We start from the raw sequence: 22177 nt of genomic DNA, 5'->3' as shown, positions 1-22177 counted from the left end.
CTCTGAACGCCCGACGCGTATCTTTCCGGAACCGATTCCGATACTCGGCATTAAAGCTAAGATCGCGGCAGCGTGCGTCAACGAATCAGGCAACTTGCGGCAGGCTTCTAAGTGGTGTACGCACGCGTTGCCGCAGCTAATTTTACGCGCGAAATTCTTGCTTCTTCTCTGCTTATTTATTAGTATCACTGTAATAAATGTTGCAAACCTAAGAAATGTTCCACGTAAGAAAATATTTGGTTGCCCCCTGAAAAGGGCAGATGTTGCTAGTTTTGGAAGATTTATAATAAATGTTCGAAATGCCCACCGTCCATAGCAACGCAAGCTCTCATACGTCTCAGTAGATTTATCGGAATCTGCTCCATAATTGTATCTTCGATATTCCAAATGGCATTGTGGAGTTTGTCGTTTAATTCTTCTACGTTGTCGGAAAGCTTTTTGTAGATAATTTCTTTGCAGTATCCCCACAAGAAAAAATCTAACGGATTCAAATCCGGAGATCTCGCGGGCCAACGTATCGGGCCATATCGGCCCATCCAACGCCCAGGAAATCGCTGATTCAAATAGTCGGTGACTATTCTTGCGTTGTGTGGACCAGCACCGTCCTGTTGAAATATGATCTTCTGTCTCTCCGCCAATGGTATGTCTTCTAGAAATTCTGGCAGATTGTCTGCCAACATTTCTAAATACGATGCGCCGGTTAAAGTATCTGGAAGAATAATGGGACCTAGGATTTTCGTGCCCATTATCCCAGTCCAGACATTTAGTTTCCATCGTGTTTGAAAATTTCTGACACGTGTAGCTGAAGGATTCTCGTCATTCCACAGATGCATATTGTGGGAATTATAAACGCTTTCCCGTGTAAATAGCGATTCATCGCTGAATATTACACGGTAAGGAAATTCGGGATCCTCATTTGCTCTCGTCAAGAAATATTCGCAAAATCGTTTTCTTTTCTGGTAGTCTTCCTCTCGTAAATCTTATATGCGGGTGTAGTGATAGGCGTGCAATTTTTCGACTCTGAGGATTCTCCTTACAGTAGAATGAGACAAATCGTGTTCTCGTGCCATTACCCGAATACTTGTTTCGGGTTCTTCCTCAACAGCACGAAGAATTGTCTCGACATTTCGTAAATTTCTGGCATTACGATTTCTACCAGTGTCTTTTTTCTTCGGTAAGATACTGCCAGTTTCGTACAGCCTTTGAGCTGCCACAAGTATTACGGGGGCCGATGGATGTCTTGCTCGGTTAGGATACAACTTAGCATATCTTCTAGCAGCAACGGCAACTACGCCGTGGCACTCTCCGAGTGCCATAGCATGTCGTAGTACTCTTCGTTCGTGTATGCTGCCATGTCTCCTGTGCTTCTAATAATCGAGGGATTATTGATTGCAGTATCGATCGCTTCATCCCATTTATACGATCCTCGCGGGGGGTCGATGCCCCCTCCGCGCCCCCGCGGACGAATCGCCGACACCCGCGACACGCAACTAGCCGATTGCACTCCAAGTCAGCGCCCGCGTCGTTGGTGAGTGGCGCCGCCCCTGTCTGCCTCCTGTACCCGACCTGTGGTACGCTCATTATTTTCATTTATATCTTGAAAAGTAAGCTTCCGATAAAGTTTTGCAAGAAGAAAAAGTGATTCACAATTCACTCAAGATTATGTGGCTTTAATGATAAAAGGTTGTTCTGACTCACCCTGTATATGCAAACCAATAGAGATCTTTTCAGTAAGTACAGTTTTATTTTTGAAATTTGGTATTTTTATAATTTCAAGTTAAACTTGCAAAATAAATCTTTATTTAACAGATTTGTATCATTATTATATCGGATCGCTCGAATTTTGCCTAGTTTTATGTATTTTTTTTACTTGGCATCGTGACGCTACCGTGTCGTGGAATTTAAAATAATTAAATTGAAATATTTTTAATCGCCAGTTCAGTTTCATATATATTAAATACAATTTTTGTCGATCATACTGGCTAACGTGTGCTCGATGGTCAGCACTAAATACGCGATAAACTGCACGCCGACGGGGTTTGTCAGTCATATGCAGTAATAAATCATCAAATGAAGCTGGAAAGGAGCGTTTCGTCTTGAGATCGTCTGCAGACTCATCAGTAGGGCTGTGCAGACGATCCCTTGCCCTAGACGCTGATAAACGAAGTTGTTAGAAATGTGTATATATTGCAACAGTGCCGTACAGAGTGCCTGCGAGAAACCCACAAGCGCGCCCCCACACGGTACATATTGCAAACCCTATAACTAGATCAAGGGTGTATTAAATTGAAATACTATTTTTAATCGCCAGTTCAGTTTCATATTGAATATTAGTTTTTCTATCGATCTTACTTAAGTAAGATCGATAGAAAAACGATTATTGCATTTGACTGACAAATCCCGTCGGCGTGCAATAGATCGCGTTTGAATAATAAATAATAGAGGATTGCTGACCATCTAGCATACGTTTAGCCAGTAAGATCGAAAAAAAAACTAATATTCAATTTAAAAAAACGTCCCATAATAAAAATATATCCATTTTGTATTCTCTACAAAGACATAGATTATTTTCATACAATAACATATACATACCCAGATAACACAAAAGTTCCAGAGACAATCTAAGAACGTTCAAAGTTGTCAAGACGAAACGCTCCTTTCCAGCTTCATTTGATGATTTATTACTGCATATGACTGACAAACCCCTTCGGCATGCAGTTTATCGCGTATTTAGTGCTGACCATTGAGCACACGTTAGCCAGTATGATCGACAAAAATTGTATCTAATATACAGGGTGTCCCATTTTAATGTCCCACCCCAAATAACTTTTGTATTTTTGATTGTAGAAAAAACTGTTTCAGACAAAAGTTGTTTGGTTCGAAGAGGGACACAAGATGGTGTCATTAATTTGACCTTGAATAGTTGCTTGAAGGTCACCTTCAATTTTTTTAAATTGAAACTCCAATTTTTTATTGCAGAATCTGATTCTCTGTCGAAAAGTAAGTAACTTTTGTTCAAAACATTTTTTTAAAAACGTCCTCCTTATCCTGAAAACTCAGATCCAACCATTGGCGGATCTATGATAATATCTCGCTTCATAACAGATACTGAACTTTCTTTTAGTATTTTACTGTTTACCATCAGCATGTGCGTGCGTGCGTGCGCGCGAGCGTGCGTATGCGTGTGTTCTACATCCAGCCAACTAAGGCAAAATCGATCACTGATCCGGCCGGTTAAGGCAAGATCGATGGTTGGTCTGGCCAGTGAAGGCAAGATCGGTGGTTTATCCGGCCAGTGAAGGCAAGATCGATGGTTGATCCGGCCAATGAAGGCAAGATCGGTGATTGATCTGGCCAGTGAAGGCAAGAAGTGAAAGTTAAATGATTCTTCTGGAAGAATGCAATTGAACATCATTCAGGTCTTCGAATCAAATGTTCAAAATGTCCGCCATTATTCCGTAAGCATAATCGAAGTCTACTTTAAAAATTTTCTAATACTGATCTCAGTACCTCTGACGTTATCGATTCACAAAACTCTCTTTATTCTATTCATCATGTCTAATCTGGTAGTCGGTGCATTCTTGTAAACAATATTTTTTGAATAACCCCAGAAGAAAAAATCCAGCAGATTTAAATCTGGTAATCTTGGTGGTCTTGGAAGCCACAGGACTGGTCCTCCTCGACCTATCCAACGATTTGAATAGTGCTCGTCTAAGAAAGTCCTAACATCATGATGAAAATGAACTGGAGCACCATCTTGCTGGAACCAACACCTCTGGCGGGTATTTAATGGAATGTTCTCAAGGTATTCTGGGAAATGATCCTGAAGGAACTGTAAATAGGATGCACCCGAGATGGTATGTTCAAAGAAGTGATGTCCGATGATTTCACCATGGCATATTCCCACCCAAACATGAAGGTTCCAACGGTGCTGGTATAATACTTGTCGATATCAGTGAGGATTTACTGGTGACCAATAATGACAATTATGTCTATTGAGACACCCATTGCTGTGAAATATTGCTTTATCTCCGGACAGGACATTCGAAAAAAATTCTGGCTCCTGATCTAATATATCGAGTCTACATAATTGTGCTCCTATTCTGTGGTCGTTTGCGTTTAATTCCTGTACAAGAGTTATGTGGTAAGGATGGTATCGAACCGATTGTAATATGCGATGAATAGTGGCTTTTGGAATTCCAATTTGATTTTGCGCTTGACGAATACTAATATGTGGATTAATATGGACCAAGCCCAATATCGTAAGAACTCTAGGGGCATTATTGGTCTGAAGTCTGTTTCTCTGTCTTTGGCGATGAAATATATTCGTGCGAGATCTTATTTCAATATTGCGGATTTGGTGATCAGCTGGATGCCGGCGATCAGGATATCGTTGAGCATAGACGCGTACCGCACGTCTGTAGTTTCTATGACATTCACCAAGAATAAGAAGAATGTCGACTACTTCGTTTGGTGGATAATTTGACATTTTGTGAGGACAGATACGTCACTGAATTTATCAAAGTTAACTAACGATGCTCTCTAATTTGTACTTTCTACTATTACTCTCTGCCTTTTGTCAGAGAACAAAAAATTGTCTTAATCGCAGATTTAGATTGATAATACGTTACATAGAGATTAGAAAGGAGAGAGGAGAGAGCAATAATAATAATATGGTAGAGCGTGGCTATACCGTCATTTCATGTTTACATGTTTACAACTATGTATAAACACGATTGATGCTTCAAAGTGTAGATATGATGTCAGACAAGACAAGTGTAGACACTTTCAAATATTCATTTGCACTGGTTAGAAACATAAATATTATCGCTAGACGAAGTTGCCCCGTGGACGGTGTTGCTAGTCTGCAGACGCGGCTCACGGCTCGGCGCGACGTATTGGCAAGCGAAGTAGAGAGAGTACCGCGCCGCACGAGCTGTCGGCGCGCTGGCGGCGCGCAAAACAGAGATATTGTAACTTTCAAGCCTTATAACTCCAAAAGTACTTAACGAAAAAACATTTTCCGTTTCAGTATCTGTTATAAAGCGAGTTATTATCATTGGTCCGCCAACGGTCGGACCTGAGTTTTCAGGATAAGGACGTTTTTTAAAAAAAATGTTTCGGATAAAAGTTACTTACTTTTCGACAGAGAATCAGATTCTGCTAATAAACAATTGGGGTTTTAATTTAAAAAATTGAAGGTGACCTTCACGTGACCTTCAAGCAACTATTCAAGGTCAAACTAATGACACCATCTTGTATCCCCCTTCGAACCAAATAACTTTTGTCTGAAACATTTTTTTCTACAATCAAAAATAAAAGTTATTTGGGGGGGGACATTAAAATGGGACACCCTGTATATGAAACTAAACTGGCGATTAAAAATATTTCAATTTAATACACCCTTGATCTAGTTATAGGGTTTGCAATATGTACCGTGTGGGGGCGCGCTTGTGGGTTTCTCGCAGGCACTCTGTACGGCACTGTTGCAATATATACACATTTCTAACAACTTCGTTTATCAGCGTCTAGGGCAAGGGATCGTCTGCACAGCCCTACTGATGAGTCTGCAGACGATCTCAAGACGAAACGCTCCTTTCCAGCTTCATTTGATGATTTATTACTGCATATGACTGACAAACCCCGTCGGCGTGCAGTTTATCGCGTATTTAGTGCTGACCATCGAGCACACGTTAGCCAGTATGATCGACAAAAATTGTATCTATTAAAATAATTAAATTTAAACTTTTTATAATTTATGCAATTTATATTTTTATTTATTTATATTACAATAAATCATTTCTCATGTATCAAAATCATTTTTAATTCCTAATAAATTAAATAAGTCGTGCATGTGTGAACGCACCTTGAGGGACAAAATAGCTTTGCTTGCGAGCATACGTACGTGAGTCTGAACAAGAATATGGAAATGGAGAAAAACGAAACGTCACAGTTCTAGCATACGATTACAATATCTCAGCATTAACTGCATCAATCTTATTCGGAGTGGTCGCGATCGAAAGCTTGTATCCACATTATATTATAAAAGTGCCGTTAGATTTTTGAATATGGCTTTAGTTCCTGAGATATTTTAATCAAAAGTTTGTTTGACATGAATTTGGCATGAAATTCCGGATAAGCTATACGGTAGCGCTCGACGTTTATGCAATGAATTTGGCAACGCTCGACGTCTATGCAGTAATGCTCATTGCTTGGAACCTTGGTTTTGTATGTACTTGGCGTCGCTTGACTAATCAGCATAATTTTGTAAGCGAGTGTTGTACTAGGCTCATTACGTGTTTCATTAAGCGATATTGGACGGCTTTAATAGTTTAAAGATTTTCCCAGCAAACAATAGTCTGTTTTTTTAATAACAATTAATCATTCTAAAAACTGAAAATACTTATTCCATTTACTGATAGAGACGTAAATCATAGATGCTCTTACTTTTTTACTGTGTATTATTCTTTTGCACGTATTCTTCAAACAACAAAATTACCTTTTTAAAAAAAGCGCCAAGTATACGCGCCTGAAGTTCTTTCAAAAAAGGACTCTACAAAACTAATGATATGAACAAATTGCGCCAACTACAATGGGTATTTATGCAAACCAGAAAATTTATTACTTTATTATAAATATTTTAATACATAGAAATATGGCAATACAAATAAGTGTTTTTTTCAAAATACTTGGCGCTGTTAAACCGAATCATTATGTTAATTACCTCATTCTATTTCTTTCTTTCTTGTGAATGCGTGCGTGCGTGCGTGCGTGTGTGTGCGTGCGTGCGTGCGTGCGTGCGTGTGTGTGTGTGTTGTGTATTGTGTGTGTTGTGTATTGTGTGTCCGTATGTGACATTAGAATTAAGTATAGAATAAGTTTAACTACATTTGTACATATATGTATTTCAGCGAGTTGTTATGTAATTTAGAGTTTGAGGAAATTATTATAATCTTTAGATTATTTACATACTAAGACAATTTGTGATTCGGTTTAGCAGCGCCAAGTATTTTGAAAAAAACACTTATTTGTATTGCCATATTTCTATGTATTAAAATATTTAACCCACCTTTTCTGGGTTTGCGATACCTTTTCCGGGCGTTACGTTAACTATTTTTCATGTCATCCTGTTAAGTATAAGATTAGTGTTATTAATGGACTAGTTGACAGGGCTATACGATTATCTGACGATAGATTCCACTCTGATAATATAGATATTGTCCGGTCGATCCTTTTTAATAATTGCTATCCTTTGGTTTTCATTAATAAATACATTAAGAAACGGTTGAGTTTAATTAAATATGATAAAGGGCATTCAGTCAATAAAGATATGTCAAGACGTGAGATATTTACTATACCGTATATTAATGGAGTGAGCGACAAGATATGTAGATTTTTCAAACATTTTAATTTTGATGTGGTTTACACTGTTCCCAATAGACTCGGATGTATTATTAAACGCGGTAAAGATATGTTGACGAAGGCGCAACAGACTGGTGTAGTCTATAAAATTAATTGTTTGGATTGTAACTACTGTTATATAAGACAGACAAAGAGGCATTTGAATACTCGAATTAATGAACACAAATCTAATGTTAAGCGGCCTGACAGTGCTCTATCTGTAGTCAGTAAACATAGATTGAACAACAATCATGAATTCAATTGGAACAATGTTAACATTTTGCATAAGGAAACTCACAAGAAGAAGCGCGAGATCGCTGAAATGTTTTTCATTAAACGTGAGAAACAGGTAGACACTGAAAATTGGCCCGGTATTTACGATCCTATTGTGATAAACACGTAATGTGTTTCTCCGTAGCTTCACTCGTTTGTCGACCTTGTTCGAGTGTAGACATGTTTCTTGTAAGATATGTTGAATCTTAGTCTGATCTCTGAATTTTCTGTCAGTGAGTGGAATTTATTTATTTATTTTTTGTGGCTTTTCATTAAGGTTATATATACTTTTATAATTTTATATTTATTTTTATGTTTATTATTATTCATGTACTTTGTTTATTGTATTTTAGAAATTGACTTGTATAATGATTATGTTTTTCGACACTTGAGAAGGGCTGGAAGCCTGGCCGAAACGTAGTGTAATTCGCTATTACTAATAATAAAATTGCCAGCCTGGTCGATGATTGATTGGTTGTTTCTTTAATGTATTATTCTGGCGGCCTGAACTAATTGAAGCTTATTGAATATAAATTATGGTTACGCGAAGTACCAAATAATGCGAACTTAGTATTCTGTATTATTTGTGATACATTTATTACTGGTGGCCTGTCACAAATACATAGACACGCAGAATCCAAGTTGCACATAACTAATTGTGGAAAAAATGACGCGAACAAATGGAACGAAGATTTTGAAACGCAAATTGATGAATCTCATTTAACGTATGATGAGCAAAGGAAATTAGCCGAAATACGTTTTGCAGCATTGATGACGGAAAAGAATATTCCTTATCAAACAGCAAATGAGATTCTCAGTCTTTTTCAAGACATAGGAAAAAATCCTCATGTCTTGAAAGGCATGAATATGGGTCGAACAAAATATAAGAATATTATATGTACTGTTTTATGTCCTGTTGAGACGGAACGTGTAGTACGTAGTACGTAGTATTCAAAATACGAAATTCTCCATTTTCATAGATGAAACATCTGATATTACGAATGCTAAATGGATGACATTTCATGTTCGATACGTGGATTCCGAAACTATAGATATTCGGTCGCAATTAGTCAAGTTAATTGATATTGATGCAAGAGATTGTAGTGCAGAAAAATTATTCAATGCATTTCAATCTGAAATGTTTAAACTTCAGATTCCATTTTTAAATATTATTGCACTGTCATGCGACAATGCGTCTGTCATGACAGGAAAGCATTTATCATTTAAAAAGAAGCTTGAAGCAAAATGTCCAAATTTATTAACAGTTTCATGTTCTTGCCATTCCGCTGCATTGGCTGCGCACGCTGCGTGCGCTAAAATGCCTGATTTTTGCGACGAGTTCTTGAGAAAAATCGCAACTTTTATTAATAGCAGTCCACAGCGGCCAGCTATTTACAATGAGTTTGCTAATGTTTTCAAGAGACAAATCACAAAATTTTGAAATTATGTGATACGGCTTACGCATTATACATGTATTGTGTTACGTCACGCCGGGTCAGTGCCACGAGAGGGCGAGTCTGGCCGTAGACGGGACACGATCGCTATTACGGGTCGCGGAGTCGCGAAACTCTACCCGGGGATACCCGCGATCAAGGTTATTCGCGAGGAAGACGCGTCTACTGGTCGGTCGAGGGTGAGACCCTACCCATGTAATCACCTTGAAAACGAATCACAGTTGGGTCAGGTAGTTCGTAAATGCTCTCACCGGTATACCGTAGTTGTTCAATGAGTTCGAGATAGTTGTCCGAGCAATTGTCGTAGGTGTAAAACGAGGCGTATGTTGCGAGATTCGCGCGACACAATTCACACGTAGGGACGTGACGGTTAAATCCAACGTACAAGTCGTGTTTCGAAATACGCGTGAAATATTGTCCCTCAGGGTAAGGGATTTCGCTTAAATTATTGAGGCACCTTTCGCAAATTAGGATTCGACTGAAATCAAGCAAATACGCGGTGTATTTCATGCACGAGACAACTGCAGTTCGACGTTGATATTCGACAACTGGGTTCACGAGCTGGGTGGAACCGTTTTGTCGTATAATTCCACGGCACATTGCACGATGTTCTCCTATGGTCCCTTTCGCTTATGGATTTCGACAAACAATTCTATTAACAAACCACTAAATTGATTGTGACGATAGGTAATTAACTCTAGCTTTCTCCTTTGAATTAGGTAAATAGTTCCATTAGTGACTAATTGTCATTCCTTTCTCTTTGATTTCAGACACAGTTCCATTAAAATTTCATTAGGTTGATTATGATACAAGTAATTAGCTCTGCCTTTCACTTCCAGTTTAGATAAATGATTTCGTTAATAATCAATTATAGTTCCCTTCACTTTTGACTTGAACAAACAATTCTATTAACAATTCATTAAGATGATTGCGACGATAGGTCAATTATGATTCTTCTCATTTTATAATGATCGGTTAATAATATTCTAATACTAAAATGGAGTAAAAAGAATAACAAAAATAATATTTTGGTATTAAAACGACAAATATATATATAATTTTAGTAGGAATGAAATTATGCTGCGACAGTAATTTTACTTACTAGAATACTTCTGATTGTTCTCGATCCAGCTCTGCACCTTGCTTTCTTGCGCCAGTCTATTGTAATGGTTTCGTCGAGGGTCGTCCTCGGGGATGTCTTGGCACAGCGAATATCGTACTTTGTGCGAGATCGGGGTTAACCTCGTCGACCACGTGTCCTCTTCTCCTTTGCTCTTATTTACGTTCCTAATTATACTCACTCGGTAGGTGCACGCGGAATTACTAATCACTCGCAGTTTTGCAGGTCGCGCTACAGCGGGATTATTATTATTATCGCAACGCGGCTGTATGCTTTCGGACGGTACACGTGTCTGAAATAGTTGTTCGTATTCAGGATCGATATAGCAAGGTTCGACACCGCAATATGATGAAATATCGGCGCTTGGTGTTTCGTAAAGAAACTTGGAAATGTTTTGAAGCAGGCGTCGCGCACGGTGCTTCTTTCCTCCTCGTCTCGTTTTCGGCATCTAGTTCCAGTGATTCTCGATAATTACTTTAATCGCTAGTGCTGTTGATAGGATTGAGGGTATCAGAGGGTAAGCGAGACTGGCGTGCGTGGACCGCACTGGCAGTTCACTTATGTAAGGGATCACGTTTAACAATATCCACGTGCGAGGACCGCACTGTCGAGATCGTAGAACGTGTCGGAGAAGGAACGTCACTAGGGTTATTCACACTGTGCGTTGGTTCGTCGGGATTGCACTAGTTACGATTACACTTATGGTTTAGTTTACGCGTAGGGATTGGTTGGTTGAAAGGTATGCGCTAATAAGATACTGAGTTAACACACAAAAGCTATATTCTAATAATAAAAGGGTTACAATTACAATGTAGAATAACTTCTAGAAATAAACTAAAACTGAATAAAACGATATAGAAATAAACTAAATTTGAATAGAACGATATAGAAATAAACTAAGTTTAATGAGACGATAAAAATAAACTAAGTTTAGAGTGGCAAGATATAGAATTAGACTAAGTTCGAATTAGAATTAGAAGCAGAGGTTCGAGACTCGGCGGGAACTGACTCGTCCGGAGTCGTAGTTAAGAGTGACGGGAAGTAGTGCTGCACTGAAGTCCCTCGATTTGGCGGCCTGCCGTTTGGTGGTGAGGCGTGAGTTTTCCTCCTTCCCCGGTACGGCCGGTTGATGGTGGGACCTTTGGGTCCTCCCCTTCTGCGGATTGAGATGACTGTCTTGGCGATCAGGGTGGGAGTCAGGCCGACAAAATGGCGTATCGGCTGCGATTGCCGATGGCGAGAGACGTCGCGCGTGTGACTCGGCGCATTAAAGTTCTATTTGCGAGGAAAAATGATAGCCGGATTTTCGCGGGACGTCACAATTGATAGAGTTCTTGAATCATGGGATACATTAAAATCTTTCCTTCGTGAAACGGTTATGAGCGATACATCAAAGTCTGGGGAATACTTATTATCTGTAATGGACAATGTAGATACAAAAGCATATTTCCTATTTCTAAAGTATATTTAAAATGTTTTAAATTCATTTAATGCTTTCTTTCAGCCTGTTGAAACAAGGATTCATTTGTTACATCCTAAATTAGGTGACTTCCTAACGCAAATTTCTAAAAATTTTTTGAAACCAGATTCATTAACACATTTACTTACAAATATTTCATTTCATGAAAAGAACAATCATAAGTCTCTTTGTTCGGAAAGAAAGAAGAAAGGCTCATCCAAAAAAAAAACATTCCATCCCGCGGGACTCTCTTCATGGTCCGCGCTTCCATCCCGCATCACGGCGGGACTCTCTCCATGGTCCGCGCTGTGATTTCGCGTTCCGGCGGGACTCTCTCCACCGTCCGAGCTCCGATCCCGCGCGCCGCCACCCGTCTCGCTCGCTTCCCGAATCGCCACCAGATGGCCAGGAGAGCCAGTATGTTCTCGGAAGAGAAATACGTCAAGCGACCTATAAGATACTAACCGTTCGGGCATCCTTTTCCGGGACCTTTTTTCCGGCACCGATCCTCGACTCCGACCCTGGACACCGAAGAAGACCAATCCTCGACCATTCGACCCTGGACACCGAAGAAGACCGATCCTGCTCCGGTTGAAACCGGATTATTCCTGCTCCTTGTGTTTCTGTTCCTGCTTCGTGGAGGACGATTTGATCCGCTGCTGATACGCCTTACGGCGTTGTTCTCCGGTCCTAGTGGCCGGCGTGGTTCTCGGTCCTTATGACCGCTGCTGGATCGCTTCAATGGCGTGGTTCTCGGTCCTCGTGACCGCTGCTGGATCGCCTCCACGGCGTGATGGTTCTCGGCCCTTGTGACCGCTGCTGATACGCCTCCTCGGTGAGGTTCCCGGTCCTTGCGACTGCTGCTGGTACGCCTTACGGCGTCGTACCCTGGTCCTAGTGGCCGGCGTAGTTCTCAGTCCTCGTGACCGCCGCTGTGACGCCTCCTCGGTGACGTTCCCGATCCTCGTGACCACTGATTGACCACCTCTACGGCGCGATTTAAACATCCCTCGGCACCAACCACGGATCCACCCTCCTACTTCCCTCAACTTTGGAAACAGCCTTCGGACCTGCACGTAAGTGAACTTGCCAACTTCCCGCTACGAACACAATCCTCGGATTCCTTCAAGACTTCACCACCCCTACTCTATCTGCCCATGCATCCAAATAAATCCAAGGATCCACTCGGCATCCAGTGAATTCTCTCCCCATTCCCAACGCGATTTAATTTACGCAACACTCTTCATGATATAAATTTAGGGTCAGAATGTGAAGAATATCTTCGTGACTTACTAAACGATGGACATGAAGATGTTATCATAAATATACAGCAAAAGTGTTTGGAATTTTATGTTACCGTTGCCAAGGAAAGTAAAAAGAGATTACCTGTGCATAACGTATTTTTATATAGATTACACGTTTTTGAATCACACACAGCTTTGTTTGATAATGATAGAGAAAAATCGTTCAATAATGTTTCATTTATCGCTAGAACCTTAGGCGATTTTCATGTCGATGCTTTGAAAGAAGAATGGCATGCATTGCATTTTGATTTGACTATGGAAGAAAACAAACTCTCGCATCATTAAATTTTGATAATATGAGGAAAAAAATTTTTATATCTGATAATCTTAAATATCCAAATTCACGATCACTCGTCAATGCAATTGGATCACTTCCGCATTCGAATGTGGATCCGGAAAGAATATTTTCTATCTTGCCCGATGTAAAAACAAAAAAAAGAAACAGGCTATCGTCGACCAATATTAATGCCACTTGCGTTTTAAAATCAGCATTGAAGACGAGGGGGAAAACAGCTTTAAATATTAAATTGATCATGAGAACCTACGTCGTATGTCGACAGATATTTTATATGCACCTACAGCAAAAAAACCTGCAAATACTCTTACATTATATGGTGCAGACAGTGATACTGATATTGCTGGTCCCTCCTCGTCTAATGTGTAACGATGCACCCCTCCGCATCGTGTATTTCCGGCCAAACATCCGCCGATGCCGCACGCCCGAACACCAGGCGGGCGAAGAGCGGGCGAAGAGCAGGCGCTGTGCGCCAAAACAACCCGCAAACAAGCTAACCGGTTCCTAAGCCGATCTACTCCGGTGAGGGCCGGAAGGGGGCGCGACGTCCTCCGTACCGCCGCTCCGACGTCGCCGCCGATCGAACCCCCACCAGAGGAAACAGCCAAACAGCCAGGTATAAAAGAGGCTGTATTCGGCTGAGAGTCAGCCTAGTTCGATCCGACTTCCGAATCCGACGCTACGATCCGAGCTTTCGATACGAATTCTCGATCTACGCCGCATCCGAACTCCAAGCCGAAACCGAGTCCGATCTATCCTGGTCCGAACCGGGGTCAAGTGTTCTTGACCTCCGCTAAGGGTTCTTAGTTAGACGACCAGTCCGATCCCCGCCACCGATTCTCTCGACAACGCACCGTTCACGGGGGTCAAGCGTACTTGGTCTCCGCCGAGCGTTCCCGGCAACGGCCTGTCAGAGACATCCGTGAGCAACTGTCACACACCGAACTCGTGCCCGGGGGTGAAGCGTTCTTCGCCTCCGCCGAGCGTTCTCGGCCACGAACTCCGGTCAGATGACCATTCGTCTTTCGTCACTGCACCGAGCGCGGGGTGAAGCGTTCTTCGCCTCCGCCAAGCGTTCTTGGCCCGGTCAGGAGACATTTCCTACTCGCCATTATGTCGGGTTATTAGCTTCAGCACAACGCGATACAATAACGGGGGGGAGGGGGGCAGGTGTTATCCTCGCGCCGCGGCATTAACTACACCCCGCGAGTCTAAAGCCGCGCCGCCCGATGCATACATAAGAACACGGCGACCGCATCGATCGTCAACACGGTGCAACCCACTGTATATAGTACGTCTAAATAAATTATTACGTTATTGGAAATCTCGTCTCTTCACTGCCCGCGACCTAACAACCGAACCCATATCCGGCGAGCCTATCCGTGCATAAGCACGAGCGAACAATGGTCAGGTCGTTTTAAATGAATAATGTGCAATTTATTATCTGTTGGACATTATTATATGAGTGTATATACAGGGTGTTCACGATAACTTTGGCAAAAATCACAGAGTAGATAGAGGCTCCATACAGAAGTACTTTGAACATAGGAACCATGTTCGAAAATGCCACCGTACGGAGGTACGGCTATTTTTAACTTAGGTCTTTTGCGCCTAGCGGGTAGGCAACCCATCGGACTCGAAGCTTGCGTTTATCAGGTGTATTATGTGTGGAGAAGCTGAAGGGGATAAAAATTGAAAGTTTTATGTTCTAAACGTATGGATTTAATGACATCAAAGTCGATAAACTCAATCAAAGTAAATAAACTGAACAGATAACAGTCATTAAACTAAAAAAAATTAAACAATCACCAGGCGTCTCTTAAAACAAAACGTAACTTCCTGAAAAAACAGAAAACCAAACAAAAAACGTGACGCACAGAGGTCTTACAAGAGCTGCTTGAAATGCTGCCCATTGACTTCAATGCACTTTTCACTGCGTGCCATCCACGATGCTCGCATTCGTGCGAAGACTCCCTGCTGCTGACGAATGGTCTCTGCGGCCATTTCCACTCGCGCAATCAAATCCTCTACGGAGGGCACCGGCGTCTCGTAGACACTTTTTTCCATGGTGCCCCACAGAAAAAAATCTAGAGGGGTGAGATCTGGAGACCTTGGTGGCCACGCGATAGGCCCTCCACGCCCTATCCACCGATTGAGGAAAGCTTGGTCCAAGTGTTGCCGGACGACTCTTCCCCAGTGCGCAGGACACCCGTCTTACTGCCACCACATGACGCGGCGGAACTGCAGGGGCAAATCATCCAAATAATCCGGCAGCTGTTGTTGAAGGAAAATCAGGTAATTCTGCGCATTCAACCGGGCAGGCAAAATGTAGGGCCCTAGCAAATGGTCACCGACGATTCTAGCCCAAACATTTATAAAAAATTTTTGTTCGTAGCCCCGTACATGAATGACATGCGGGTTTTCCTCCGCCCAGTAGTGGGCGTTGTGAGGGTTGAACGTGCCTTCCCTGGAGAAGCCTTTTTCATCCGTGGAGCAAACGAACGACAGGAAATTAGTGTTCTCTCCAATGCATGCGTTCAGCCACTGGCAGTAATGAAGGCGCTGAGGAGGATCGCCAGGGGCAAGATCTTGCACTTTGGTCAGTTTGACGGGGTGCAGGTTGTGCTCATGGAAGATGTTCCACACCGACCCATTGCTGCAACCCACTTCGGAAGCGACCTGACGCGTACTTGTGCGGGGATTGGCTCTGACACACTCCATCACCTCTTCCTCAAGTCCATCACGAACTGGACGCTGCACCCCTCTCCCCTGGCGCACCTGACCAATGATTTAACGTTATCGAAACGTAAATGGAGGTAAGACAAAAAAAGCGTTTTTGTGAAGTATCGACACTTACTTGGAATGACCCAGTTTCACGTAGCGTGCGATCAACGTTCGTGAAAACAGTGTGGTTGTCACGTCCGGGGAAGTGAGAATGTAGACGATCAGGTACCTGTCCCAAATCTATCCCTCAGGTGATTTGATTTCAGGTGCTCTCTTTTGATTATGGGTCAATCTGCATACACCGACTTTACCCGGGAATGGAGAGAGCTTGCGATTAACTCTTACGGTGATGAAATTGTGATTGTCAAAAGGAAAATATTGTAATCAATATTGATTGAAACTTGGTATCTCTCTATTATTTAATAAATGAAAAATGAATTTAAATTATTATCTCTTTTAATTCTTCAACAAAATTACGGTATAAAAATAGGAAAATATTGAAAAGAAAATCACAGCGTAATGTCGCTGTGTAGTGTATGACAGTAGTATAATATGGAAATAAGGGCGTCACTTCGCTCTTACTAATGGAAAAATGAAAAGGATGAGCAATAATAATGCTCATATGCAAAGGATTGAATAAAATAAAATATCTCAAAAGAAAAGTAGGCAGGTTACTATGCCTTTCTTTATAAGTGGAATGTAACACAAGGTAAGGAGACGAGCACTTTTATGCTCATACACGGTGATGGAGTTGAAGAATAAAATAATGATTTAAAACAAATTAATATAGATTCTAATTCGTTATTAACTGTTATTCATAATTTCGTAATGCTTTATTCGTTAATTCAATAAGATATACCTCCTGTGACCAAATTAAATGTATCAGGTAGAATATATAATGAAATGGTCAGACGTAGTATGCATAAGGAATTGGTCAGACGAATGAATCTATGTTCGTGCTTAACAATACAATAAACGAAAATTATGTAATTTATTAAACTTAAATCTTGTTAGTGATATACTGTAACCATAATTAAAGTTATTAATTCACCATGCACTGCTTTATGGTAAGTCAGCAATCTCTTGATATTGTCACTAGCGTAATTGTCACTAGCGTAAGTCGTACTATTGTCACTAACGTAAGTCGAACTTTTACCATGCTCACTTGATTTAAGTACACAAGTGTAATAAACTTGTAATGCAAATGTTAAATTAATGTTTATAATCGACTTATCCTTCAAATAATGGTATGATTTGATTCTAATTCACTTTAATATTAAATGCGACTTAATTGTGTAATGAGGCATATATGTTCTTATACCGAGCTAAAGCATGAGAAAATGGCGGCTATACACGCCGTGGTATATGACAGGTATGGAAGCGAATGTTCGCCCTCGAATGTTTTCAAAGGATAAATCACAGCGAATGAAGTCGCTGTTAATGGTATTCAAAGGGAAAAAGCGAATTAACGCTTTTAATATAATTGAAATAAATGGGTATGCCTCGCACAAATAAATTGAAATAATTAATGCATTCATGTACTATATATTCAATATAGGATGACGCTTCGCTGCGAATTTACGCTGGCGAGCGATTTGGAACGAAAGTTAAAGTTGAAATATGATTAGTTGCAACTGTTGTACCACTAACATTATTCTCAATGATTAATACAATAATAATTGAAGGGTATATTCAATGAACAATCAAATTAATCAAAAGTTTATTACTAAAATCAAGTGTAATATAGAAGTTGGTTACAATATGAATGTATGTGTTACTTGAAATAATTTTATTCGCAAATGTCATAAATCTGAACCCTCAGGCCAGTAATTGGTTCTCAATTAAGTGACTGTAAGTGTAATAATGTAGTGAAACTTTATAAATCTGCCAAAATGTGTAGTATGTATATGGAGTAGAAGTATAACGTTCCATAAGAGCAGCGAGTATAAAATAATGAAACAAATCTACTCACAAGCGTTCGCACAGATCTAACCCTCAGGTCAGGAAGCACTTGATGATGTAGCAACAAAAGAATAAGTCAATCAGACTTCGATAATAACTCAAACTTCACTGGCTCTACGTTATATTTTACGCTTAGTTAGCGAATTTACGCTAGCTAGCGACTCCAATAATAGTTGTCATAATAATAATGGTAGTAATCGTAATAGTCCTCAAAAGTCAAAGAGTGTTAATAAAAGTGTCAAAGTCAAGTGTAAAAGTGTAAAAGGTAAGTCTAAAAAGTGTCTAAGTGTAAAAAGTCAAGTGAGTTTCTCTGGCTGCTGCACCATGTTATATACTCGAAATTTATGATGCGTGGGGACGGGGTCCCTGTAGCTCGAGAAGGGATTACAATAAGTGGGGACGCTACGGTTAAAGCAAAAACTAAAATAGTAGGGAGGCTCTGCCCACTTAACTCATTGGTTCTTCGTTTTCGAAGCTTCTTATGGTGGGATCGAAAACTTAAGTGGTGGGATTGGTCTCACGGTGCGTCTAGTGGGGATGATGAGCTCAACGGTGAGCTCAACGCTTACAAAAGATAAACGTATTTTGACGCGTAAGTTCAACATAAAGTTCTCAGTACAGAATTATTGCTCATTTGTTATACTTTTTAATCAACCAGAGTTTCTCCGAATCAAATGGCAGCTGCAACTTCCTGCCGATATATCTTGCTCAAGATATCTATCCAACCTTTGATTAAGACAGCGGTCTTGGATTATTATTTCAATCAGGTGCCGACAAGTCACCGTCTTTTACAATTAGTCATCATGAAATAATATTCCTTCGTGAATTTAAATCTTTATTTCTTTGTTACTTAACGCTGTGTTCACTGTCTTATTCAAATTAAGATTTAAATAATTCTGTAATGTTCACAAATTTAATTCTTAAAATTATAACGCTTGACATATGCATTTCATATGCTCGTAGTCTTATGCAGGAATTATTATAAGACCTTGCATACGCCTACTTAATAATATAACGCATTCAGCTGAATAATAATCATTGTAAATTATTGTAAAATCAATTATTGGTATCATGAGCCTTTAATAATGTGATTAAATCATCTAAAATTATTATTTCAAGATACCATTCTAATAAACTTATAAAATGTCACTCAACCAATAATTGTCTTATATTTATAGGGATGCCTATATATATAGATATACACGTGTATGTACTTGCACATCTATTCTTTAGTTATTATAAGATTATTAATAAAGCAACTATTGGTGTGCCGGGTTTAATATTATAATTAAACCGTATAAAATTATTATTCCAATACAATATTAGTCTTAATTTATTCATAAAATCTTAAATAACCAATAATTGTTTTATGGGTTATACGCACATATATAAGTGTGTTCGTATATGATATGGTTAATATACTTAATTATTAACGGATTAAATGCGTAATAATTATATACTTAAATTAATGCTCAGTAACATAAAATATTCCTTTAAATAAATTCAATAATCCTTACTATGAATGTAATACCATGTGTAATATACTTTTTTTCATAATTAATTAACGATTTATTCTTTTCTTAATATTTTTGGGTTAAACAACTTATTTCCTTTTATATTAAATTGTTCACTAATTGATTTTGACTTTAATTGTTTTTAACTTTGTAACTTCTAAACTATTAATATTTCATTAAAACTTTCTACACTATAAATATTGAAAAATAACGCTGATTTGTTTAACGAATAGTGACTTTGCAATTTTTGCAGTTTCTTAATGATCCCGTGGTGCGATAAGGAAAATTTCATCACAGGTACCATCAGCCTAGCTAAAAATGATGATTCCCAAAAGTTGTTGGTCACTTCCGTAAAAATGATTATTTTCAAAATCTGAGGTCCCTATTAGTTTCCTCTTATGACCTAGATGCTTCAATATAATTATAACAAAGTATTTCCTTACGGTTCAAATTTTAGACCCAAAAAAGTTGGTGAAATTTTATTGCAATTTCATAACTTTAAATATGTACTTTTTGACTAAGATTGTAGATAAATATTCTACATTCTTTTACTTATAAAATGTTTCTCCTTTTATGTTAATAAAATAATCTTTATTTTTCTATACGATAAATTACTTCAAATGTAGTAATACAATCTACTACACTCACAAAAACTATTTCATTGTATAATAAAATCAATTCCAAAATTTACTCCTTTAATTGTTATTAATGACAACTTATAACCTTGTACAACAATCAACACCAAATGTCTCCGTAAATTATAATAACTGTCAAAGCCACACTGTCACTTAATAAAACTCAATTCCGCCGGCATTACTTTTACTCTTGTCTTAAATAACTAATTGATTTTTCCCGTTTTTATATAATAACCGACCTTATTGGTTTTAACGAAAATTACCTACTTGCAAAGGACTTTACTATAGTATAATAAAATCCATTTCAAATCCATTTGTTTCTTTGTTATAAAAAATAATTAAATATTTTATCCTGTCAATAACCCAAATGTATTAAGCCAAATTTGTAATACTTATCAATGGCTATATAACCATATAATAAGATATATTTTTAAACCAATTCTTTCAATTATTACAACTAACATTAATACTTTTTATATAATAAACAATATTAAGTAGCTCAATGGTTTTGCTATACCTACAAAAACTTTCATGGTATTACAATTCAAACGATCTTAAATATTACCAATCTCGTAATATTATAAATATTATAAATTTATCAAATTATTAATGATACATGTTTCAAAATTATTTTATTTAACTGCTAGAGTATATAAAACTGTTTTTATATATTTTACTGATTTTATGTATGTTTTTGTGTTTTTATGTTTCAAACAAAATATATATATATATATATACGTGACTATATTAATTAAATAAATCTATCATAAAGCATAATAACTAAGTTATACATATATATTGTTTTTGTGGTTTTAATATTTTCTTCTCCCTTTATATATGTTAATATTATTAACATTACTTTATATATTTTTATATTAAAACTATTGTCAAGCTAAAGCGTTTAACATGATAAATGTGTCAGTTAGGTTGCTAAGTAAATAATATTCTTGGTTAGGTTAATAACAGACTACTGTACGTAAGCCTGTAGTTAATAATAAGTAGTGAAGCAAAATGGTAAGTATCAATGGCGCTCAAAAATAATTAACAGCGGTTATACATTAATAATTAATATTGCAAATAAAAAAATTAAAAATGGGTGTGAGGTGGACGTCAGGACGTCACACATGAACAACGTAAATAAATATAAAAAACATTCACATCGCTAAATATAGTTATCACCCTAAGTCACATTAAAATAAACAAATTATTTTAAGATATAAGTGAAAAATCATGATTTTGATTGGTCTAATGTTGGTATTTTACATAATGAGAACAATTTTAAAAAGAGAGAAATAGCGGAGATGATTTTTATAAAACAGAATAATAACACGATCAACTCACAGAAGGATACTGAGAACCTACCAGATTCGTACAATAATATTTTGAGAAAGTCTTGAGACCTTGTTTTTTATCGGCGTGTCATTACCGTTTGAACTGTACAGTGCTGAGGTTGGACGAGGTGTCCATTCCTTTGTTCTGAATTGTTATTTCAATGTATTATGTGTCACTTTTTGGAAGTAAGTTGCGCAGATGCACTCTACAATTGTCACTTGTGGTTGCCGTTTGTTTATAATTATATTGTTTGTAGGAAGTGACATCTTTCACACTTGAAAAGGACCCGAAATTTACGTGGTCGAAACGTTGTGTGTTTGTATAATTTGCACTGCCAGCTTGGTCGCTTAATAAAGAAGGATTATATTTAATATATAAGTCAAAAAATGTAAAATATTAAATAAACTATCGTATACACTCTATTTCAAACAATCTATACAACGCAAAACAAATTACAGGAACATAGTCTGTGACCATCCTACGAATCCCACTTTCACAATAAGAATAACAGGAACGGATAACAAGGCGAAAATCGAACTCCGTCAACAGTCGTATACACAAACCAAAACGCCGAGACAAAGTCAAAGAAGGGAAAACATATTTAAAATAGGAAGATAGTCATTTGATAGAAATTCTGTCATTTTGTAAATTTAATGGCTTTAATTGCCTTTTTATATTCACCATTTCCGAAACTAACCTTTTTT

General features: G+C 38.5%; 1 protein-coding gene across 1 annotated transcript; it reads right to left on the bottom strand.

Moving 5' to 3' along the window:
• Positions 1-14703: 14703 nt before the first annotated feature.
• Positions 14704-16210, bottom strand: LOC113561656. Its single transcript, XM_026968393.1, has 2 exons — positions 16164-16210; positions 14704-16084 (listed from the first exon to the last, which is right to left on the bottom strand). Exon 2 carries the CDS (start codon positions 16025-16027, stop codon positions 15521-15523), a length of 507 nt encoding a protein of 168 aa, XP_026824194.1. The 5' UTR covers positions 16028-16084; positions 16164-16210; the 3' UTR covers positions 14704-15520.
• Positions 16211-22177: the final 5967 nt, after the last annotated feature.

This window comes from Ooceraea biroi, chromosome 3 (genome assembly GCF_003672135.1).
Source record: "Ooceraea biroi isolate clonal line C1 chromosome 3, Obir_v5.4, whole genome shotgun sequence".
Taxonomy (NCBI): Eukaryota; Metazoa; Arthropoda; class Insecta; order Hymenoptera; family Formicidae; genus Ooceraea; species Ooceraea biroi.
This window is presented reverse-complemented; position numbering and strand designations above follow the sequence as displayed.